The sequence below is a fragment of the Lepisosteus oculatus genome, chromosome 6 (genome assembly GCF_040954835.1).
Source record: "Lepisosteus oculatus isolate fLepOcu1 chromosome 6, fLepOcu1.hap2, whole genome shotgun sequence".
NCBI classification, from domain to species: domain Eukaryota; kingdom Metazoa; phylum Chordata; class Actinopteri; order Semionotiformes; family Lepisosteidae; genus Lepisosteus; species Lepisosteus oculatus.
Genome location: NC_090701.1, coordinates 45,608,088 through 45,634,221, shown reverse-complemented (window position 1 = coordinate 45,634,221; position 26,134 = coordinate 45,608,088). Strand labels below are relative to the sequence as shown.

The window sequence follows — 26,134 nt, the reverse complement described above, 5'->3', positions numbered from 1 at the left end:
GGCTGGGCCTAGCCTTTTGGGGACCCTAGGCAAGATCTTGGAAAGGGGCCCCTCCAGATCACAGTTTGCGCAGACACTATAATCAGCTCCCTACACAACCTTATATTACTATTTAGAACAATTAAATGACTTATATACTGTAACTAGAAACTTTGAAGAAAACATAATACATGTCACAAACAAAAACATATTTTACAGTAACAATACATTTTAATACTGAAAGTAATAAACTGGAATATTAATAACAATAAATAATAATAAACAGGATCTGAGGTACTTTAAAATTATGACAAACCAGAACTTCTGGATTACTACATTGAAACCTTAGTAGAATGGAATTGTAGAAATTAATATGTAATTAAGTAAAAAATAAGTGCACTAAATAACAGATGGGCAAGGCTGGGAAGATGAGAAAGTTTGACAAAAAACATTCACATTTGAACGTACTGATTAAAAATATTTTGTGTTGCACAGTCGCCTACAGTAGTTCACGTGTTTCCAGGGTAAGTGAACATATAATGAAGTCTAGTGCTCCAGTAAGTGTTATTCCGTAATACCTGTTTCAACACAAAAATCCACAGAAGTCTAGGTGTTTTTAATCTTCATGGAACTTAGTCCAAACTGCAGTTTCTATTCTGTAATTACTGCCCTGTGTAGTCTCCATGCTCTTTTGTCCTCTCATGGATGGACCTTTCTGACATGACAACCTGCTCAGTCTCATCCATCCTGCCTAAACTTCAACCTCCACGAACACTCGGATAGTGTTCCCTCCCCACCGCTCTACATTGGCTTCCAGTCCCTGCCCACATCAGATTCAAAAACTTGGTACTGGCCTACAGGGCATCCAGTGGCCTTCCTCAGACTACTGTCAGGCCCTGAGTTCATGCTAGGACACTGAAAGCTGCTTCCTCAGGCTGATTAGCAGTGCTAAAGCTGGGAGACCGTAGATTCCAGTCCCGGCTGTTCTCTGTGCTGTTCCCCAGTGGTGGAATGAGCCGACTGCCACAGTGAGAACTGTGGACTTGTTTGTCATCTGAAGAGTCAACTCCTCAGTATATAACTGTTACGAGCACAGCCGCCATCGGTTAATCCTCATTATTCTATCTCCTCTTCCTTCACTATTTAAACCCTCCTTTCACTCCTAGTCCTCACTCGGTATTCGGAATCTATCCGCCTCCTGAGCTTGCATCGTCCTCAAACCTCTGACCACCGACACGAAGACCCATCTAGATTTGGACCTTTTAACTACCCATTCATCTTACCCCTTTTTGGAATTATCTCTCAACCCGAATTCGACCTAGCCTGGAACTACTGACCACTCTGCTGCCTCACCCTTCTCTGACTCGTAAGCCATCGGACTCTCTTAGAGACCTGCACAGGGTTCATAACAACTCGCCCATAACAATACCTGACCTCACAGCCCCGTGACTGACCCACACTTACTGTTCGTCTCAGGATATACCTGACCTCAGAGCCCTGTGACTGACCCTCACTTACTGAATATGTTCTTATGTTACTACTTCCTGTCTGTCAAGGAGAATTGAAGCTCCTAAGCACTGTGCAACCTCCCAGCACTTAATGAACACTGAGCTGACTGTTTTCTGTGGGTTTCTTTTTGGTTCATGCTACTGTTATTTGTTTCCTTTGCATCTGGATCAAATGCAAGTGCAGTTCTCTTTAAAAGTGTCTTTAAATCTATAAAGTGACTTCATTTACTCTGCTCTCCTCCCCACTAATAGCTGATGTGTGGTGAGCCTTCTGGTGCACTATGGCTGCCGTCGCATCATCCAGGTGGGGCTGCACACTGGTGATGGTGGAGGAGAGTCCCCATTACCTGTAAAGCGCTTTGAGTGGAGTGTCCAGAAAAGCGCTATATAAGTGTAAGCAATTATTATTATTATTATTATTATTATTATTATTATTATTATTATTATAAAGTGAACTCACAGGAATGCAGATCGCAAATTCATGCCAATCAAGACAGCAGAGGGAAGCAATGTTGGAAAAAAAGAAAGCTGCCCTAGCATTATGCTCTTAGAAAGAAACTTCAAAAATAAGATTGCACTCACTTTCTGGAAAATTCCAGTGGACTTTCAGGTTATTACGCCATACATCTTAAACTAATTCTCTTGAAATCTATCACACAAGTTTCAAAAATCACAAACAGAGAAATCATTGTTGGGGAGTATATGTAAATAATTGTCATACAATTTTAGAAATTGGAGATCTTTTACTATTCTTCAGCAGAAAAGCTTTAGAGGGTATTAATGTCAGTATTGTTTCCTGATTTCTTCTAGGGAACAGTTCTGTCCCCTAATCTTTTAAAGAGCTGCTCCTTTTTAAATGTACAGGGTTTGAATATCGATTGTTTGAAATGCACTTCTCTTTCATTCCTATTTTTGTCCCCTGACTGATACAACTGCTGATTCTGAGAAAATCTCAGAGGACCTGAAATTCTGTACTTGATTGGGGCTTTTTAAGTGCTCATACCAATAGACCATCAACATGCAAACCTTTCATAGACTATAATGCCTCATTGGCTTTCAATGCTTAAATGTCATGCCTTTGTGGGATTATATTCAGGAAATGAATCGATGCAATAAAGCGTGAATATTCATTGTTTTATTTCCTATTGTTTAGATGCAGTCGTCCCATTAATGGCAAAATGACCTGTGTTTGTTAGTGAGCATGGAGTACCACTCTAGCTTCACTTTCTTTCTCTTTTCCCAAGTGGTCAGAACTGAGTCATTTGATTCAGTCAGAAAAAAAAACCCAGCATGACACAGGTCAGGTCACACTGTGGACACACATATGTTAAAAGAAAACATTGGTTGTTATTTTCAGAGCTTTTAACTGGTGCAGCACTGATACGGAAAACTGCAGCATAATACTGCAATGCGGCTTTGAACTCTTATCATTACTGCAATCGTTTCTGCAATACACCTGTAGCTTTGCCAGCTCATTGTTATGTACACTTCAGATGAACCATTCCCTCTTTTGTCTTCCTCTCTCCAGGCATTGATTTAGTAAATACATTTAAACTTGATTATCTGATTTTCATGAAGGGTTGTAAGTGGATGGGGCAGGTTACTCAGCTATGTTGTTGAAGCTAATTCCCTGGCTTGAGAAAGACAAAGACAGGCAGATGGCAAAGCTGTCTTCTTCGTCAATTTTTAGATTTTTTTGATCACTCACAGGAGTAATCCACCCTGTAAAATTTCTCTCACTCTCAACAGCACTTTTGCACCTCCAACTGTAGACTGTTCAGACACAGCCAGTCAGAAAAGCCATGATCCACCTCCTTCACAACAAGACTACTGGAAAATGAAAGTGAAACTCTGATCATTCCAAACAGAACAAATGAACATTCTTTCTTTGAATACTTAGGAGCTTCAAAGAACTTTGCTGTTTTTCATCTGTTGTATCTTTAGTCCAAATTCTTTCAATATTCAAATAAAACACAATCCTAAAATGGGGCACTCAGTATTGACTCTTATGTGGAGAGGTACATGAGGTACAAACAACACATGAATTCTTTTTTCCAAACATTCTAAAGAATAGGAGAAGACTTAACATACGTCAAACAGTTTAAATTTAATAGAGGTGATCTACTCAGAAGTGTCAAAGGAAATGCTACATCACCACCAACTTATTAATAAGAACATATTTGACTGAAAGTGCCTGAAATAACAAAGGTGTTAAAGAAATCACGGTTTTTGGATCCCAAGAAATACCCTTAATATAGTTTCTTAAACTACAGTCACTTGGTTTTGAATTATGAGAGAGCAAGGAACTATATAGCAATATAGTAAATCATGTCGACGTTAACTTAAGGCAGCCTTGGTAAGCTTTCTAGTCTCTAATGATGAGAAACAGAACTATAACATCAGGCTGCAGCATCATTCCTGACAGAAGGGAAGATATTGACTGAGTGATATGCAGTATGAGGTTTGTGTTTGGTTTTATGATTTGCATTTAGACAAAACAGGTTGCAGTATTGATTTGTTTGATCACAAAAAGTATCACTTAAAATCTTTATTGCAAACGTAGGCGTAGAAGGCATGATGCAGAGGAGACAATTTTATTGTAGATAAAATAAAGAAAGATGTGGGCGTTTTCCTGGAATGAAATAAAAATAAACATCATAAGAAAAGATTATGACAATGTCCTTTCAAAGTAAGTATTTACTATATTTTTTGTAATTTGAATAGATGTCTGAATTAATACAGAACCCTAAAAGCTTTTGTACATCAACAACTGATGTCTAAAGCTTTCGTTAACATACCTCTTCTTACCACCACATTGCAGCCAGCAGCCACACAGAATGCCTCAGAGTACTTCAGTCCTTTACTCCTGATTATTTTGGATTATTTTTTAGATTATTTTAGAGGAGTCCGTTAAACATAGCATCTCTGGAACAGAAACCCTGGTGCACTCCTGTGCACAGAGTAATTTCAAGCAACGTTTCAGACGGGAGAAAAGCAACACCAGTGACCTGGAGTAAAGGGAGAGTGGGGTAAGTGATCAGACAATGCTGCATTGAAGTGGGTGCAGTTAGTTAAGGGGGCCAAAACCCAAACCACACACAGCACACAGCACACAGCCACACAAAAGGTGAGTGGATATAGAGTTTCAGGCTCAAGTAACTATCCTCCTGTTCTCTGAAGCTGATAATTTCTTCTCTTAACAACCTTGTTAGGAGCAAACCATATACTGCTGTTTTGACTAAGTCAGTGCTTTTGGTAGCTGAAGCAAGCTTTACAATCCTAAATTAATATAATAATTCTATATATTCCACAACAAACTGAAACATGAACACTATAACCTCGAGTATGTGAATAAGTCTTTACACACAGAGGATTATCAGTCTTGTATAAAGACTGCTGGGCTCCTGGACCAGGAGTTAATATTACTGCCCATCATAAACCAGTGACTCCTTCTGTAGAGAGGAACGACCAAGAAAGTGTATTCTTGATTTTTCTTTCTTTTCACTGGTGTTTTGAAATAACTAGCTCAAGGGCTAGCATATTGTTCACATAAACCCTGGGTCAGGAGTTCAAATTATACTATATTCGAGGCAAGTTATTCAAAATGAAACACTAATTCTACCCATCATTATCGGGTAATGAAGATCTGATCTGGCATTTAAAACCACAACTTTCTCGAAAATAAAAACACATCAAAGGCCTACTCCTACCTACAGCAGTATTTGTTTTACTGTTTTTCACAGTAGTCTCAATAAATTAACAAAGACCGAATGTACAGCTTGTCTGCCTTTGAAGTAATAAAAAAGCAGGACACACAAACAGTGATTTGGGTTGAAAATTGAATTAATTTACTATATATTATATATTTAATACTTTCTGGATCAGCTCATCTTGGCATTGCTTTCTGCTTGTTACACAATCAATCAAACAATCATGTGCTAGACAGATTTACAGATTCTGTAGCTGTACACAGAATAATAAACCAATATAATAACAGTTGAGCATGTGGCCATAGAGCAGGTGCAAGGAAAGCAAAACCCCCTACTGAGAGAAAAGATACCTCTGCGGGTTTTCGACACTGTTCCTGTACACGTGACCAAGGTGACTCCAGGAAGTATTCTGCTGGGTTTCCAGCTCATTGTTGGAAATGAGGTACCAGGTTAAATAAAGGATTTGAACACACCTAATGAATTCCTTAAAATAATTATTACTTATTGCTTTACATTATTAAATTAAAATTAAATACTTATATTAAAATAACCTATTTTGTGATTGGCTGAAAGTGGGGACTGAATATGATTTTAATGCTGAAGATTTCATTATCATAAATAATATTTCACTTCTAAATCTCACTTTGTTCCTAGAATAATGAAACCCTTTCCCAGGAAATTGGTGCCACTCTATCAAACTTTCCCACAGTGCTTTTCAGGTAAGTTGTTTTCACAAAAGTTCAAGTAGAAAGCTGTGTCAGCATGTGTAAGCTTCAGAGGAACAGGTAAAGGTTTATTCCATGCTAAAAGGAAAAGAAAAGAGACACAACGTTTTGGCTATGAGGCCTTTTTCAGGTAGTAGAACACATACTATTATAACTATAACTAATTTTAACTATATACACTCTATTTCTGTGTGTGCTGTTTGAAAAATAAAGTGTAGAAGTGAGTAATATTTCTATTGGATTAAAAGAGAGGTTTACAACGTCATATAGCCCACATCTCTCACCGGACGTTTTTTTGTCTTGTTCTGAACTGTCGAATATGGCCCTGTACATACGTGGAAATTTCATCTATTTTGTGATGTAAATTTGTGAGGTTTTCCAAGCTATGGTGCACGTCTGACTTTTATTGTGGTTTGAAATGCACTAATCAATGCTGATTCTTTCTAACCTGAAATATGACAATAGCAGTGCAGTTCCTCTTTAAGAATCATATTATATGTAATGTACTTACATTACAGGCAAATCCCCTGCATTTTGAAGTGTTTCTGTAGTGGGAGTGTCTAGTCACTGTTCTACATTTGCTTTTGTTCAAATCAGCACAGTGTAGCTTGTGTTCAAATCAGACATCACCCTGCTGATAATGCCTTAGAGTGATTAGGGGAGAAAACTAATTGATTGAATTGTAATTAAATCTTCGTGAATAGAAATTAATCTGAGTTTACATTGCACTATTGATCCAGTGTAAGGTCTGTATTTTAAAGTGTTTCCCACATTACTATTCCTTGTTCATACAGTACATGCAGGTATCCAAGAGGTGGTAACTGAGGCTTCATTCCTGCCATCCCAGATCTCTACAGTCAACACCACACCACACTTCCCAGTCATAAGATCCTGCCAGGCCTTTCCCTGCCTGGGTGCTGGCTGTCATTATCCCCAGTGGAGTTTTCCTGCTCCTGACCATGTCTGCCCTCTACTACTCTGTCCTGTCCCTAGTTTGTTGTGCTTTGCTGTCCTTCCAGTGTCTCTCTCACTGGGGCTATATATTTCTGTGTCTCTCATTCACCTTCGCTCAGCATTGATGTTCAGATGTCCTGAGACCCGCCTAGCACCAGGTCACCCCACATCCGCTGCCAGAGGGCATTGGTTACTATACGACTCCCGAACTGCTAAGCCCGGGCTAACCGTTCCGCCGCTACGCATATGGATCTTTTTCCGCTCTCCTGCATCTCCACGGTTTGTCCCTTCCGACATCCGTGACAGGTGGCCCTCAGACACAGACACAGATTCTGTGTGTGAGTGCCTTGATAGAACTTGTTTTTAACCCTTTCATTGCACATGGATTTGATAAACTGTATTGCTGTGCCAGGTGTATTTACTGAGTCTGTGTGCTGTGTATTACTAAGTCTGCTGTGTCAGTGACCACAGCTTGTCTCTGTGTGTGCTGTGTCAGTGAGCAGTATTGTCTCTGTATTACAGTGTGTGCTGTGTCAGTGATCAGTGCTTGTCTCTGTATTACAGTGTGTGTTGTGTCAGAGAGCAGTATTGTCTCTGTATTACAGTGTGTGTTGTGTCAGTGAGCAGTATTGTCTCTGTATTACAGTGTGTGCTGTGTCAGTGAGCAGTATTGTCTCTGTATTACAGTGTGTGCTGTGTCAGTGAGCTGTGCTTGTCTCTGTTTTACAGTGTGTGCTGTGTCAGTGAGCTGTGCTTGTCTCTGTTTTACAGTGTGTGTTGTGTCAGTGAGCTGTGCTTGTCTCTGTTTTACAGTGTGTGCTGTGTCAGTGAGCTGTGCTTGCATCTGTTTTACAATGTGTGTTGTGTCAGTGAGCAGTATTGTCTCTGTATTACAGTGTGTGCTGTGTCAGTGAGCTGTGCTTGTCTCTGTATTACAGTGTGTGCTGTGTCAGTGAGCTGTGCTTGCATCTGTTTTACAGTGTGTGCTGTGTCAGTGAGCTGTGCTTGCATCTGTTTTACAGTGTGTGTTGTGTCAGTGAGCAGTATTGTCTCTGTATTACAGTGTGTGCTGTGTCAGTGAGCTGTGCTTGTCTCTGTATTACAGTGTGTGCTGTGTCAGTGAGCTGTGCTTGCATCTGTTTTACAGTGTGTGTTGTGTCAGTGAGCAGTATTGTCTCTGTATTACAGTGTGTGTTGTGTCAGTGATCAGTGCTTGTCTCTGTATTACAGTGTGTGCTGTGTCAGTGAGCTGTGCTTGTCTCTGTATTACAGTGTGTGCTGTGCCAGTTTGTGGTGCTTGTCTCTGTATTACAGTGTCTTCTCTTTGGCTGCTGTACTGCGTGCAGGAGAAAATTTAGCCCAATGCAATCTTACTATGTGCAATACCCATTAAATATTTCTTCTGTATTGGTTAGTCAGATAATTACTAAACATTGTTTCAGCTGACTATAGAAATGGCTTGACTATCTTTAGAATTGTATCATTTTTTGACAATCGGTATTATCAACACATACCACTAGTTTGTTTATGAATAAAAGTGTTAAAGGCATAGGAGACTATACCATGCCACACAGAGCCTCTAGAAACAGCAGAGTGGAGAGTGAAGATGACCTCCAAGGAGACTTCCCTCTCACTGTACAGCATGTTATGTAAAGACTATCCTCCGAGAAACAAAGAGTTGTCAGACTTCATTTACCAGCTGTCATTTTAATACACAGACTTCTCTAAAATACTGTTCCGTATCACAATACTTTCAGGAGTATAAAACTTTATAAGAGCAGGCTCATTCATAATAGATCCCCAAACAGTCCAAATGCAATTGTTCCCCTCCAGACCTCATGGTGGCAGTCAAACTGTCAACCCTGGGTGTTCTAGGACAGCAATGGTGTTGTTTTAATAGGACATAAAAGATCTATGCATCTTCTCCATTCTCCTTAACTGCCCTAGGAGAGAAGCCTGTTTTCTCTGCTCTTTCCACAAGGAGATGCCCCAGTCTTGTTGAGCAGCATCATGGGGTGTTCCCATGAATGTCATTCTTGGGGTGAAACAGATCAGGAACATCTCGTCTTCACCGTAGAGTCCATAAAGAGCCATAGGCTGCTGTGATAGATGATGATTTCAAAATAGTGGCATTAAATTGTTTGAAATGTATCCCAGACATTTAGTTGTCTCCAAAACGTATTGGGTTCAATAACTAAGCAGTGTGGTATTTATAAATAAATAGATAGCTGAACCGTAGGTTAGAGTTTCACGTCCTCCAGACCTTTTGTTAGAAACTGTTTCCTGCATATATCAACACTGTTCTTTGAACTGAACTTCTAACTGATTTTAAAATGCTCTGGTTAAAAGTGATATATAATTTCAGCTCCCAATGGGACAGATGACATCCCTCTGGTGGTACAATTAAAATTTTGAAACATTGTGTTAACTTGTCAACTGAGGATGATAAATTTCCTTCTCAAAAATTCAAACTGTCTTTAAAAATCATTTAGATCAGTGGTGTCCAATCCAAAATAATCTTCTTGGAGCATCTCCAGGTTTTCTTTCCAGCTTCGTTCTTAGTGACCTCTGTCAACCTTTATCGACTTTGTCTAAATTCGCAGGTGTTGCCGTTTAGAAAATACCCAGAAATTCAGATGCAGGGTCCTCCAGATTTTCTAGTTTCCATGATAATCATTACTGATTCATACAATAAAACAATACATCTTGCTTTTTACACGGTTTCTAGAGGGCGGTGTTATTGCGTAGACCAAAGATGTCCACTTTACCTACTTATTTTTTTTCTCCATGTAAAATATATATTTTTTTATCCTTATTGATGGGGTGGCACATTGTATATTGATGTCCAGATTTTGGAGCCAAGTCACGGTGTTTGGATGGGGGCAGTCTGTGGTGCTGTGTTCCTTTCTTGAAAGAAGCTGCAAAAAGCACAGTTCAGTTCCCAATGGTGACGACTACATCTTTCTTTTCCAGCTGGTCTCCTGTTCAGGGCTGTCTGTGCATTGCAGACCGACATTCGGTTTCATCATGTAGAAAGCTTAATACAAGGCCTCCTACTCTTCCAGATACATTTAAAAATGAATGTATTCTTTTTTCCAAGTAGCCTTTAAGAGGGAGTAAAGGAATCATTGAACTCTAAAAATGAATGAAAATTAACTGTATTTTGTTTTAAGAAATGATAAGTATGGATGTCCAGATATTTAAAATGAATGATTATTGAGACGTCATTAATGACAGTATGCAATGCCTGCAGCATTAATGTTGAAAGGGAGGAGGGCTGTTTTTTCCCAATTGATCCTATAGTCTGAACAATGAAGTATTCTAATACACACCATTGGTATCACCATGTCCTCAAACAGATCGTATGCAGAACTGTAACAAGTTTGTTTTGGCTTACACTATTTCAGTTTATGCACATCATACTTTGTCTTACTGGCCACTGACGCCCTTTTGGTTGATTTTTTAAATCTAATTGGCTAATTAGTGGAAGTACCTATTGAATGGGATAATCACAAGTTTTGCACCATCAAGGGGAGTGACACAGGGGCTGTCATTGTGCAAGTGAAGGAGAGAAAGAAGTGCTTGAATTTGTTAATTACCAAGAGCTTACAAAGTTTGTATGAAATACTTTGTCGTAGGAGGTACTGATGGTAACACAATTCTGCCAGCAGGTTATTTAAGTGCTACTGATTTAGGCTACAATAGCTGTTTAAGCTTGTGAGCAATAACCCAACGGTTAGAGACCTTTAAAGAGCAAAGGCTACATTACAATAAACCCAAATTCTCTTGAATAAGTTACACTTTGCAGGGGACTTTAATCTTGATGGATATTGATTGTGTTTAGATATGGTAATAATGGCCCAAGGGCAAATTGCTATGGCACTATGAGTACAATGAGCAAGACTGTCAGTCATTAATTCCAATTCAGTACACAACTCTGAAGCTGAATCTGCCAGCTTAGTCTTTTCCAGTTAAAAAGATTAAAACACCACTAATTTGTAAGCTGTTTAAAAAGTGTAAATGTCAAAGTGTTTTTATTCACCTGCCTTGGAGACCCTCATCTTTAGACAGTGTACAGGATTCCCAGCCAAGCGATGTAACCTCAAACTCTGGGCTCTATTAAAAATTACAGCACACTTTCAGTATACAGCTAAATCTGTACCTCAAAAATGTTTGGAAGGTAAAACTCAACAAATAGAAATCAAATTCCCATTACTTCACATGTTGTCTCTGATTGGTTCCAGGATTGTTGTCTTCTCAACACTACGTGTCAGCTTGAGAAAACAGCAAAATTAGCCATTTGGACTTTTCAAATTCTTATGGAGGGCACAGTACATAAGCAAGCGTAAATGTGTATGATTAGTATCTAACTTCACCTGAATGTCTATTATAAAGTCCATTAATGAATTTTCCTGTGTTCAATAAAATTTCAACACAATTGTTTCAAATAAAAAAAGGTCATTTTTAAATATATTCTGTTAATTTACTGCCATTTTCTCTTTATGCCCAGTTTATGATTTCAGATTCCTTTACATAGAGGAAAAACTACACACTACAGAATGACTGTTTCATTTTATTCTGCTTTTGTTTATAAATAGAACATTTCTGTCTTGTTAGAGATGCACACTAATGCCAAATTGTGGCTTGTTTTTTCGCCCTTTAAAATAATGCGGTCATGAATTGTTGTCTTTCTGTAACATTAGACTCCTCGTGGGTGCTGCTTAAGTTAACTCCTTTTTGTGTTCTCCGTGGTGTCCGAGAAAGTTCTGTCAAATACTGTATATATACAAAGGGAAACATGATCTAAAGGATTGGCCACGGTGTCATGCAATATCTGCGTACTATATATTAGTCACAAGACATTACTACATGCCATATCAAACATATGTCTGTATATGTTCTACATTGCCGAGTACATTCCATGTAATGCTAATTAAAATACAACATACGGTATGGTTACAAAAACACTTTCAAGGCCTTTTTCTTACAATAGACGTTTTCCGTATCTTGTTAAAAGAACGAAACACGGCAGACACTTAGAGCACAGTGCAGGAGAGAGGAGGAAACGGGAGAAAGCGGAGTTTACACCATTTGTTTCTGAATGCACTGAAGGGCCAGTTACAGACCTCCGCGACGGTTTCCCTGGGCCCTAAACCGAGTTAGCGTTAATCGCCACAGGGAGAGGGACAGCTCTAATTATAGTGCGCATATACAATACTAATCAACATATAAAAGATAAAGAGCGATTTCATAGCGCTTGAGTACGGATTGTCTTTGTATTAAATAATGATGCTGCTGTCTACCAATAATTTACTATCATTCATGGCTTCGGCACGGCGGTAGAGGTTGGAGGAAGAGGTCGGGCCAGGAGTTTGCATGCTTTTTTCACTTGAGTCCAGGTGGGTTTCATTCGGACGCCTCTCATTCTCCCGGTTCAGTCAATTGGGGTCACCTTGCGACGGACAGACTGGCGTCTTGCGTGGGAAAGGGTCAGAATCACTGCCCTTGCAGTGAGCAAGGCGTTTACTTACTATTACTTAACACAGTCGCATTCCGAGATGTGAAAAATTATATATCATGAGCATAAAATGAAATACACCGTTCATTGGTATATAAACTGAATGGTAGAAGAATTGCAGAACCCGGCTGGATTTCTTTTGCACGCGTTTTAGTTGCTCTGAGGCGCCATGGTCCGATGAGACATCGAAGCGATCACAGCACCGACTCTGTTCTCGAGCTAGCAAGTTCAATACCCTGTATAAATCACTGTATTGTCATTCTGATGTGAGAAACGTCCTTTGCTAGTATTCAGCTATGTTTTTTTTATCGGATTACCCAGTTATTTTCCCTTTAAATCAGTCAGAAAACCGACTCCTTGGTTTGACAAGACCTCTGGCCCCAGAACCTCTGTAAAGAAAGCGCGTTTGGGCGAGGTGAAGAATAATCACCTTGTGCAGATTAGAAAAAAAAAACAGGGTGTTCTACCTAAATATGACACCATTAACAATAGTAGGGGGGATAATACAAAAAGTCACAGCTATGTTCTTTAGAGCAAGTATTTTCATTTCTGCGGCTATTCGAATTACACACCGAACAATGCGATTGGCCGACAAATTTAGCACAGGAATGTGCGTTATTTGTAATTAAGCATAACTTTGAAATGTGCATTCCAAATACAAGAACTGCAAAAACAACTACTGTTACTAATATTAACGACTATATTGATGTAAGGACTTGAGTAATTACTGCTAAGACTGTGCAGAAAGGCGGAATTCACAAATAATACAAATTGACCGGCTGGGATTAAAACGCATGCAAGCTAGCAGATCATAGAGATCACACAGACTCGGGTCTTCCGAAGTCCGTGGCTTCGATGCGCTGTTGCAGCGCTGCGGCCGCTCCACCCTCAGAGCCGAAGTTCCGCCCGCGCGGGTGCGGGACTGCCCAGTCCGTTATCCGCTGTCGCCTCACGGGAGCGCCTTCACTTTATCACCGGGACATACAGTACCTGCGTGCGCGCCGCCTCGGTTTTCAACCTGACTTTCGGAAGAGGAGAGCCGACAAAATTCAGTTCTCAAAGCGAAGGAGTAGAAGGGTTTGTACACATTTATTAATTATCTCCGCGATTCATTTCCTTGATCGATAAATAATAAGTGCATAGTCTATACCTAAATTATCGGGGTATATGTATACAAGCTATACATGTTTATATATGTGTGGTTAAAGTTGGATTATTTACAAATTATTAGAAACTGTATTCTGAAAGCTTTGTGAGATGTTCCTCACTTTTCAGTTAATCCCGAGATATTGTTTGTTGTTGAAGTTTTTGTAGTTGAAGTGCGTCTGTACAGTTGCAGGAGGCTGTAGGTTAAACAATGCCTTGGCTCAATAAAATAATTGCTGTTTTATTAATGGTGTAATAATATGTAAGACCTTGTACTGGATTTAAGAGAAGAGGAAATACACTTCGAGAGTTTGAAAATGCGCTTGTAGAGAGTATTAACATCTGCTGAAAACCCACGTTCTCGCCGTTTCCAGTGTTGCCCATGGTGTCCTTTGGATTAACAAGGAAGCGAACCAGATTTTGGGTCTCTGGGTCAAGGCACTTTATTATGATAATTCCCTGATGTCTGCATCTTTCATTTCCCGATTTTCTTTTTCTGTAAATTATACAAAAATACAGGAATTAATTATCAGCCTTCTGAAAAAAAGATAAAATAGCCACAGTTGGTTTAAGGTTGTTTGGAACAACAGAAAAATGTTAATACTTGTCTAAACTTTTCAAACCTTTATGTGGTATAAAACTGTGAAGAACAAAATACACATGCTGCTGATTTGTGGTGAAGCAAGCCGACATCTCTCTTTAATTAGGCTTCACATAAAGGTTACTTGAGGAATTGAGGAAGGCTCATATAACCAGGGGCAGCCTGGATACCAGTGCTGTATGCATGGTGGTAGTGTATGTTTTTCACATCTCTTGAGTCCTAGGTTCGATTCTGGATGTGTGCCTTCTGTGTGGAGCTAACATGTTCTCTTCATGGGTTTTCTCCGGATGTTCTCAAATTCACTGCTGGTGCATCTGTCCTTTAAAGATTCTTCACCACAGAATGAGTAATTTAATAAATCAGCCAATAAGATACTACAAGTAATAGGTTTATTCCATGCTGAAAAAAAGAAGAAAGAAAACGCAACGTTTCGGCCGTGGAGCCTTCTTCAGGTGTCAAGGCTGAAGACACCTGAAGAAGGCTCCATGGCTGAAACGTTGTGTTTTCTTTCTTCTCTTTTCAGCATGGAATAAACCTACAGTATTACTTGTTCCTTTGCAGCCTATGCATGCTGACGCAGCTCCCCACCTGAACTAATAAAATACTACTGCTACATCTACTACTGCTACTATTTATAATACACCTATTACTGTATTACAATAATAGTATAATAATATAATATAATAGTAATAGTATAATATTACTGTAATACACCAACTGTGTAATACAAATATTACTGCTACTACTACAACTGCTAATTCTACTACTGCTAAACTACAATGATTAAAACAAAAGAAATTCAATCTTTGTGGATAGATGGCACACATCATCCATATTTCAAATTATATCTGTGTTTATAAGTGTATCTCTGTCAACATCATCATCAGCCTTTTTCAATTCACTGACAGTATACCAGCATACTTAATTCCTTGGTATTGAGTAATCGTGTAAACTATTTAAAATTATGCTAAAAGCTGGTTAGCATTGCTGCCTCATAGTTCTGGGGCTCTGGATTCAAGTCTGGACCTGGGGTGCTATCTATGTGGAGTTTGTATGTTCTCCCTGTGTTTGTGTGGGTATTTTCTGGGTGCTCTGGTTTCCTCCTATAGCCCAAAGACACACTGGTATGTCCATTGGATCCTGGGAAAGTTGTCCCTAGCATAAGTGTGTACGTGTTTGTGTCTGTGTGCCCTGTGATGGACTGGCATCCTGTCTAGGGTGTATAACCCGCCTTGTGCCTGTTGCTTGCTGGGATAAACTCCGGTTCTCCCACAGCCCTGAATTGGATTAATCGACTAGAAAAGGCATGGATGGAAGGATGTACTGGTAATTACATATTTATGTACAATCTTTTCTGTAAGACTAGGTCAGAGAACATGTAAAGTTTCACAACTGGAGCAACATTAACGTATCTGTAGGTTAGCATGCATAAAGCAAATCAATGTGTGTATTGACACCTGGAGGGGAAAACAACTTTGCTAATTTTTCTTCACTTTTATCAGTTGATTTGCATGTTAAGTGTGGCAAATAATAAAATAAGTCTAAGTACATTAATGTATATGATGTATAACATATACAATACACAGTAAAATAACAACAATTATAATTTGAATTCAGTCCTGCTAGCATGCCGTAACTGCACACTTTGTACTGCAACACCATTCTACTCTAAAAAAATAAACTCCACTTTTCTAGTATAAAGATTTTGAGATACTTAAATTCATCGCATTTAAGTGATATAAGTGGACGAGCTGGATTGTCTGGGAACCATGCCCTCCTATAATTAATGAATACATTTCAAGAGTGTGGAGGAGAGAAAAGCTCATTCAGTGGACAAGTATTTAACCTTTCTTCCCTGTATTGTGCCGTTTATTAGTAGTATCAAACCGTTGTCTTTCTATCCTCTGTCAGTATTTCTGTGGATCTGTGACCTGCTGGAATGAAAGCACTATAATACACATTGAAGGCAAATATTCCCCCATCTAGATTGGCCTTTTGTGGTTTCGGCTGCAGTGGTATACATAATCAATAGAAAAGCAAACAGAATACTTGGACATAGATTTAAAAGCATGGAATTCAAATCCAGGGAAGAGCATAGAGGAAGCTTATGTGTCCAGAACAGAAGAGACTGAGAGGGGATTTGATCCTGGTATACAAAATCCTAAGAGGTATAGTAAAGTAGTAAAACAAGGACGTACTGTAGAGTCACAATTGGAAGCTTAAGGTAAATCAATTTAAGATAGACAGTAGGAAACACTTCTTTAGTCAAAGGCAGGTGGTTAAGGCACCTTTTACTCAGCTACTTAACATCTCCATATGTACAATAGAGGAAGAACCCATTGCCTGTCAAATATATTATTGTTATATTGTTAAGGTGGGCAACCGTAGAAAAAAAAGGAGCCAACAAAGAAAAGACACACAAAAAATAAATCCAACACCCAGGGCTGCAGAATGGTAGTGGCAAAGAACAGGAAAAGTGGTGACATTGACAAAGCAAGCACATAAAGGTAGAGAAAAAATAAAACTGGTGTAAGGAAGTTACGAAGTAGCAAACGCACAGTAGCTCAGCTAATGTCAGAGCCCCGAGCGAAGGATGAGGGAAGTATTTAAAGAAAAATGGTACTAATAAGGAAATAATAATTAAATAATAGGTAAATTGCTACCTGCTGTGAAAGTCTGCCCGAGCATGTTCTAACAACGATGGGACACGAAGAGAGTTTTAACTCAAAAATCAATCCTGCCATTTTCACTAACTGCTCAACTTAATGCCGGGTTAAGCATGAGAACTGTGGGAAAAAAGCAAAGTCCGTAAGCTAATAGACATAGTACAAAAGCCTGAGGGGAGAATCCAGAGAATGCAGTCAGTGTGAATGTGGGCTAGCCACTGTAACTGGCGCAGAATAGGTGATGGTAGGTATGACCAGCTGCTGTGTAGATACTAGGATACTCACTGCTCCTCTGCGGTGATGAGTATAACATGTAGTAAACATGGCTATCTGAAGATTCTTAAACTCTTCAGTAGTTCAGTAGAATAATAAATATGAGAGTATATTTGGCATAGTTTCTGAGGAATGAGCCCAGGAGTGTAATATCTGGTCAGAGAAGAGCAAACAAATACATTCCAAGGTTTAAATGAATGTGTGGAATATGAAGAACACTTGCATAGTGAAACTCAGGCGGTGGGATACTTCTCCCTGTGATTACAGTGTCTAGAAATGTCTGTATTCCGAGTACAATGTCCATAAGGTGCGAACACACTGACCCCGAAATTCTCTCCTTTGCTCCCACTCAGCACTCTGGTGAGCGCCTTCTGCAACACGTTGGAGAATGAAGCCATGGGAGTCAATAGCCCTGTTTCTCCTAGTCGGTATGTACAGTAGCTACTTTTACATTGGATCTACACCACTCTAAAACAGGGCAGATACACACAAAGATAACTCTTACACACTGTATATCAACACCCAGCCCTTTACTCCACCCTTACACACTGTATATCACCACTGCAGCCCCTTACTCAACTCTTACACACTGTATATCAACACCCAGCCCTTAACTCCACCCTTACACACTGTATATCAACACTGCAGCCCTTTACTCTACCCTTACACACTGTACAGTATATCAACACTGCAGCCCTTTACTCCACTCTAACAGGATTTATGTCAGATTTCATCCATTCACAGCAAGCACTTTATATAAGGTGAGCAAATTGGTTAAAGTCCTGTATTTAATAAATTGTAAATAGGCTTGGTGTTTCAATATTTTTCTGCTCACAAAATACCAGTATTACTACTTATTGATTGTAAACTAAAGGAGTTGTTCTATGTAGTTTTAACTGTTTATCTTAAGGATTTATATCATGTTCTTCACCTTTGAAAACTTAATGCAGCTCTGATGCTCATTTCATATTTTGATTGTAGACTTGAGTGTCTGTAATATGTTTAAAGAACGTAATAAAACTGTTGCCTGTCAAGCACTCTGCATTTGTCCTTTATCTTCTTTCCTGCAGCCTGTGTCTGCTGGCAGATCACTGGGACTGAGGGTACAAACACAACGTAAGTCAACAGCTTTGTTCAGAACTTACAACACATACAGTAAATAGAATTTTGTTTCTATTTAGTGAAATGAAATTTCACCTATGGAACATTTGTCGTGGAACATATTCCATTTGAAATGGAGGGATTGGTGTAATCTTTTCTCCCAACAAGTAGCTCTTGTTAAATGGCTCCTATCTTAGCCTTCCAAAGCTGGACTATCAGATCTAGGATGTTGGCCCTCCCTTGGTTAAAGTAATGTTGGAACTTTGTTAGGAACCTTAACGTCTTGGGATAACATTAAATTGCTGCTCTGTACTGCTATACTCTATGGTGCTATGGGAAGAACTGTGGAGAAAGTTCTGCTGCTGGTGGGCTCCAATATTTATTGATTATTGATTTGAATTTATACTGTAGATGCCATTTGTATTAAGAGTTCTTGGTATGAAGTAGAACCAATGAGCCTGTGATGTGAGAGTAGGTGGTTGGGTATTTGTGCTCTTAAACTTTAAATTAAAAAAATATTCATGCAAAGAAATGGTTTAACTGATAACTACTCATGCAACAAAACCTGACATGAAAATATATCACAATTCCTTAAGTGACTTTGTGTCAGCATTTACATACATGAAAAAGATGCTTTGCAGAATGTAATGCAGAGCAGTTTAATATGTAATAAACTCTTGTATGTCTTCCTCTTCAGTACAATCTCTTCAGAGACAAAGGTAGGTCAAACAGCAACTGCAGCTGTCTTTCCCAGTTCATCCCCAACTACAGGTTTTAACAGTCAGCCCACAACTACATCCCTTCAAGAAACAGCCCATGTCAAAAACAAAACTGTACCTACCATTGCAGCCACATCGGCAATATCTCCAGCTGCTTCATCCACTACAACTATGGCTGCAGCTACTCCAGAAACTGTTTTGGAAACAACTGTAATTGTCCCGACCTCTCCAAGCACATCAGCAATGTCTACGACAACAGCTGTTTCAACAACATTTACAGCTTCCCCAGGAACTACTGCAACTACAGCAAATACAACAAAAACTAGCTCCACCAGTTCATCAAGTGCTCCAACAGTAACACAAGCAACACATGCACCAACTACTGCAACTACAATTGCTCAAACCAAAACCAGTATAACTGCACTAACTGTTAGAGCTACAGCTTTTACAGCATCTGTAACTCCACTAAACACTGCAACTTCAGCTCATGCAACCATAAAAAGAACTGCACAAATGCAAACAACAGCTGGTGCTCCAACTACAACAACTGCTGTACCCAGATCAATTTCCCAGACTACTGCTACAAGAGACACAGACAAGTCACAACCTACAACTACAGGTAGCCCAACTACTACAAACACTGTATCATCTACTAAAGCTACTGTAGCATCGCCTACCACAGCTACAGTTTTCACCACAGCAACTACAACTGCACAATCTACAACAAGAGCTGCACAACACATAACAAGCATACCACGTGCTAAAACAGTAACTGTTTCCATCACAACAACTGCAGTTGCTCAAACAACAAGTAGAATGCAACTGGTTACAACTGCACAAAGGAAAAGTACAAGCATGGCAACTGCTCCCAGCCCTGCTAAAACTGTCCCAAGAGCAACAACTCCAAACACAGCTGTCACTACTACTTCAACCTCTGCCACAATCGTCAGAACTGCAACTACAAAGTCCATTACAAAAAATAGAACTACAAGACCGATTACAACTCCCCACGCTCTCACAACAAGAACTAAAACAACCACAAGCATTGTAAGAACTCAGCCAATAACAACCAGCACAAGGACTGCTGCAGTTGCTCTAAACTCAAGCACAGCTGTTCAAACTGCTACTGCTAACACTGTGCAAGTAACTGGCACTGTACCAACCACAACATCAAAACTTACAACAACTACAGCTGCAGGACCCACAACAAAAAAAAACAGAGCACCAGATACTAAAAGTTTGACTGCCGCCAAAACAACCAGAAATCCACAAACTGCAACTGTTCCAGCCAGAGCACCAACAAATCTACAATACACTACAGCTCCAAGGACAAAAACAAAAACTGAATTATCTACACTAACAGCATCTCCATCAACAACAATCATGCACTCTGCCACGACAACTACCACCACATCTCATGAATCTTCATTAATATCAACTGTCCCAACCAAGTCAGCTGCTTCAGTAGATGCAACAGGTGCTTCAACAAGTACTACTCCACCTCCTACAGCATCAACAATTTCAAACACAACTAAAGATCCCCAATCTGCTGAAGTTACAGCATCTCCAATCACAAAAACAAGTCAAAATCTCATATCCACTGTCCATAAAACATCACGTTCAAACACCACATCAACTCAACCAACAAGTATGTCTGCACAAACAACTACAAGTATAGTATCACAAACCACCACTTCAAATCCAACCACTGATACACATACAGTATCTGCATCAACGAATCTCCCTTCTGCCACAACAAATATCCAAACCATGTCATCACCTTCAACAAGTATATCAAATTCTTCACCGACTACTGTTCAACCTGTTACCACAACTACAATGACTTATGTCTTGACTACAAACACATCACCTAGTGACAATACAGAATCTCGAACCACAACAACAGACCAAATCATCTCAACTTCAACCACCACAGCAACTTCTCAACCACAACATACTTCTCTACAATTTACTACAAGTATGACATCTCAAAACCCATCATCAAATCCAACCACTACTCCAATAACAGCATCTCTATCAACAACAACTGTCTCCTCAAATACAAAAACTGCCCAAACCACATCAGCAGTTCCATTAAGTACAACTACAACAAAAACAAGTACACTTCCACCTGCTACAACAATAATTTCTATGACTACAAGTCCACCATCTATAGAAACTACAGCAAGTGTCAAAAGCTCGATCCAACCTACATCAGCTTCAACAACCAGAAAACCTTCTCATCCAACAAGTAGTTCTCCACAAACTGCAACAAGTACGATATTTCAAACCACAACTTCAAGTCAAAGCACTACTTCAATGGCAGCATCCCCAACATCCAGCTCAGTTCCTTCTACAGAAATTGTCCAAACCTCATCAGCTGCTTTGACAAGTACTGCTGCTCCCACAAATACTGCACCGCATGCTGGCACAACTACAGTGATTTCAACCACAAATTCAAATCCCCCACCTAGTGAAACTGCAGCATCTCCAACCTCAAGAATATCCCCAAGTGTCATAACCACCGAACAAATTAAATTAGCTCTAAGATCCACACCAACTTCTCATCCAACGATTACTACTTCATTTACAACAATCGCAGTAATTCAAACCACCGATTCAAGTACAAGAAATACTACAAGTACAGCGCTTCCATCAACAACAACTCTCCTTCCTGCCTCAACAACTATCCAAACCATATCAATTGCGCCACCAAGTACAACTACTCTTACAAGAACTACATCTTCAACCACAACACAAGCTCCAAGTATGAAAACCATGTTGCAAAGTACATCAGCTTCGTCAACACCAATAACATCTCAACCAGCAAGTACTTCTCAGCAATCCACTGATATGATAACCTCAATCAGCACTTCACATCCATCACCTGTAGCACCTACAGCATCTCCATCAACACCAACTTTTTCTTCAACAACAAGTGCAGTACCTCAAACCACAGATTCAAGTACAAAAAGTACTACAAATATAGCACTTCCATCAACAACAACTCTCCTTCCTGCCTCAACAACTATGCAAACCACATCAAGTGCGCCACCAAGTTCAAGAACTGCTCTTACAAGTGCTACTCCATCTGCTACCACCACAAGAATAACTTCAACTACGTCAACAAATCCTCCATCTATGGAATCTGAAGCATCTCACACCAAAACACAAGCTCCAAGTATGAAAACCACTTTCCAAAGTACATCAGCTTCTTCAATGCCAACAACAGCTCAACCAGCAAGTACTTCTCAGCAATCCACTGATATGATAACCTCAATCAGGACTTCACATCCATCACCTGTAGCACCTACAGCATCTCCATCAACACCAACTTTTTCTTCAACAACAACAAGTGCAGTACCTCAAACCACAGATTCAAGTACAAAAAGTACTACAAATATAGCACTTCCATCAACAACAACTCTCCTTCCTGCCTCAACAACTATGCAAACCACATCAAGTGCGCCACCAAGTTCAAGAACTGCTCTTACAAGTGCTACTCCACCTGCTACCACCACAAGAATAACTTCAACTGCGTCTACAAATCCTCCATCTATGGAATCTGAAGCATCTCACACCACAACACAAGCTCCAAGTATGAAAACCACTTTCCAAAGTACATCAGCTTCTTCAACGCCAACAACATCTCATCCAGCAAGTACGTCTCAACAATCCACTGATACGATAACCTCAATCAGCACTTCACATCCATCACCTGTTGCACCTACAGCATCTCCATCAACACCAACTTTTTCTTCAACAACAAGTGCAGAACCTAAAACCACAGATTCAAGTACAAGAAGTACTACAAGTACAGGTCTTCCATCAACATCAAGTCTCCTTCCTGACTCAACAACTGTCCAAACCATATCAACTGCGCCACTAAGTACATCAACTGCTCTTGAAAGTACTACTCCACCTGCTACCACCACAAGAATAACTTCAACTATGTCTACAATTGCTCCATCTATGGAATCTGTAGCATCTCCAACCACAACTCAACCTCCAAGTATGAAAACCACTTTCCAGAGTACATCAGCTTCTTCAACACCAACATCATCTCATCCAGCAAGTACGTCTCAACAATCCACTGATACGATAACCTCAATCAGCACTTCATATCCATCACCTTTAGCACCTACAGGATCTCCATCAACACCAACTTTTTCTTCAACAACAACAAGTGCAGTATCTCAAACCACAGATTCAAGTACAAAAGGTACTACAAGTACAGCGATTCCATCAACAACAACTCTCCTTCCTACTTCAACAACTATGAAAACCACATCAACTGCACCACCAAGTACAACAACCGCTATTACAAGTACTACTCCACCTGCTATCACCACAAGAATAACTTCAACTATGTCTTCAAATGCTCCATCTATGGAATCTGTAGCATCTCCAACCACAACACAAGCTCCAAGTATGAAAACCACTTTCCAAAGTACATCGCCTTCTTCAACACCAACATCATCTCATCCAGCAAGTACGTCTCAACAATCCACTGATACGATAACCTCAATCAACACTTCACATCCATCAGCTTTAGCACCTACAGGATCTCCATCAACACCAACTTTATCTTCAACAACAACAAGTGCAGAACCTAAAACCACAGATTCAAGTACAAGAAGTACTACAAATACAGCACTTCCATCAACAACAACTCTCCTTCCTACTTCAACAACTATGAAAACCACATCAAGTGCGCCACCAAGTACAACAACCGCTATTACAAGTACTACTCCACCTGCTACCACCACAAGAATAACTTCAACTACGTCTACAAATGCTCCATCTATGGAATCTGAAGCATCTCCAACCACAACACAAGCTCCAAGGATGAAAACCACTTTCCAAAGTACATCAGCTTCGTCAACACCAACAACATCTCAACCAGCAAGTACTTCTCAACAATCCACTGATACGATAACCTCAATCAGCACTTCACATCCATCACCTGTAGCACCTTCAGCATCTCCATCAACACCAACTTTTTCTTCAACAACAACAAGTGCGGTACCTCAAACCATAGATTCAAGTCCAACAACGACTACAAGTACAGCACTTCCGTCAACAACAACTCTCCTTCCTGCCTCAACAACTATGCAAACCACATCAACTGCTCCACCAAGTACAACAACCGCTATTACAAGTACTACTCCACCTGCTACCACCACAAGAATAACTTCAACTACGTCTACAAATACTCCATCTATGGAATCTGTAGCATCTCCAACCACAACACAAGCTCCAAGTATGAAAACCAATTTCCAAAGTACATCAGCTTCGTCAACACCAACAACAGCTGAACCAGCAAGTACTTCTCAACAATCCACTGATATGATAACCTCAATCAGCACTTCACATCCATCACTTGTAGCACCTACAGCATCTCCATCAACACCTTCTTTTTCTTCAACAACAACAAGTGCAGTATCTCAAACCACAGATTCAAGTACAAAAGGTACTACAAGTACAGCGATTCCATCAACAACAACTCTCCTTCCTACTTCAACAACTATGAAAACCACATCAACTGCACCACCAAGTACAACAACCGCTATTACAAGTACTACTCCACCTGCTACCACCACAAGAATGACTTCAACTATGTCTTCAAATGCTCCATCTATGCAATATGTAGCATCTCCAACCACAACACAAGCTCCAAGTATGAAAACCACTTTCCAAAGTACATCAGCTTCGTCAACACCAACAACAGCTGAACCAGCAAGTACTTCTCAACAATCCACTGATACGATAACCTCAATCAGCACTTCACATCCATCACCTGTAGCACCTACAGGATCTCCATCAACACCAACTTTTTCTTCAACAACAACAAGTGCAGAACCTAAAACCACAGATTCAAGTACAAGAAGTACTACAAATACAGCATTTCCATCAACAACAACTCTTTTTCCTACTTCAACAACTATGAAAACCACATCAACTGCGCCACCAAGTACAACAACCGCTATTACAAGTACTACTCCACCTGCTACCACCACAAGAATAACTTCAACTATGTCTACAAATGCTCCATCTATGGAATCTGTAGCATCTCCAACCACAACACAAGCTCCAAGTATGAAAACCACTTTCCAAAGTACATCAGCTTCTTCAACGCCAACAACATCTCAACCAGCAAGTACTTCTCAACAATCCACTGATACGATAACCTCAATCAGCACTTCACATCCATCACCTGTAGCACCTACAGCATCTCCATCAACACCAACTTTTTCTTCAACAACAACAAGTGCAGTATCTCAAACCACAGATTCAAGTATAAAAGGTACTACAAGTACAGCGATTCCATCAACAACAACTCTTCTTCCTACTTCAACAACTATGAAAACCACATCAACTGCGCCACCAAGTACAACAACCGCTATTAGAAGTACTACTCCACCTGCTACCACCACAAGAATAACTTCAACTATGTCTTCAAATGCTCCATTTATGGAATCTGTAGCATCTCCAACCACAACACAAGCTCCAAGTATGAAAACCACTTTCCAAAGTACATCAGCTTCTTCAACGCCAACATCATCTCATCCAGCAAGTACGTCTCAACAATCCACTGATACGATAACCTCAATCAGCACTTCACATCCATCACCTGTAGCACCTACAGCATCTCCATCAACACCAACTTTTTCTTCAACAACAACAAGTGCAGTATCTCAAACCACAGATTCAAGTACAAAAGGTACTACAAGTAAAGCGATTCCATCAACAACAACTTTCCTTGCTGCCTCAACAACTATGCAAACCACATCAACTGCGCCACCAAGTACAACAACCGCTATAACAAGTACTACTCCACCTGCTACCACCACAAGAATAACTTCAACTACGTCTACAAATGCTCCATCTATGGAATCTGTAGCATCTCCAACCACAACACAAGCTCCAAGTATGAAAACCACTTTCCAAAGTACATCAGCTTCTTCAACACCAACATCATCTCATCCAGCAAGTACGTCTCAACAATCCACTGATACGATAACCTCAATCAGCACTTCACATCCATCACCTGTAGCACCTACAGGATCTCCATCAACACCAACTTTTTCTTCAACAACAACAAGTGCAGTATCTCAAACCACAGATTCAAGTATAAAAAGTACTACAAGTACAGCGATTCCATCAACAACAACTCTCCTTCCTACTTCAACAACTATGAAAACCACATCAACTGCACCACCAAGTACAACAA

At 39.9% G+C, this 26,134-nt stretch overlaps 1 protein-coding gene across 1 annotated transcript in view; it reads left to right on the top strand.

Annotated features, from left to right (window-relative positions):
* The window catches only part of LOC102692827 (putative uncharacterized protein DDB_G0282133), a 78,512-nt gene that overhangs the window by 5,982 nt on the left and 46,396 nt on the right, over positions 1–26,134 (top strand). Inside the window, exons 2-5 of the mRNA XM_069191687.1 lie at positions 21,443–21,726; positions 21,794–21,888; positions 22,185–22,439; positions 25,489–25,638. Coding sequence (XP_069047788.1) covers positions 21,443–21,726; positions 21,794–21,888; positions 22,185–22,439; positions 25,489–25,638 — 784 coding nt within the window. The remainder of the gene's footprint in view (positions 1–21,442; positions 21,727–21,793; positions 21,889–22,184; positions 22,440–25,488; positions 25,639–26,134) is intronic.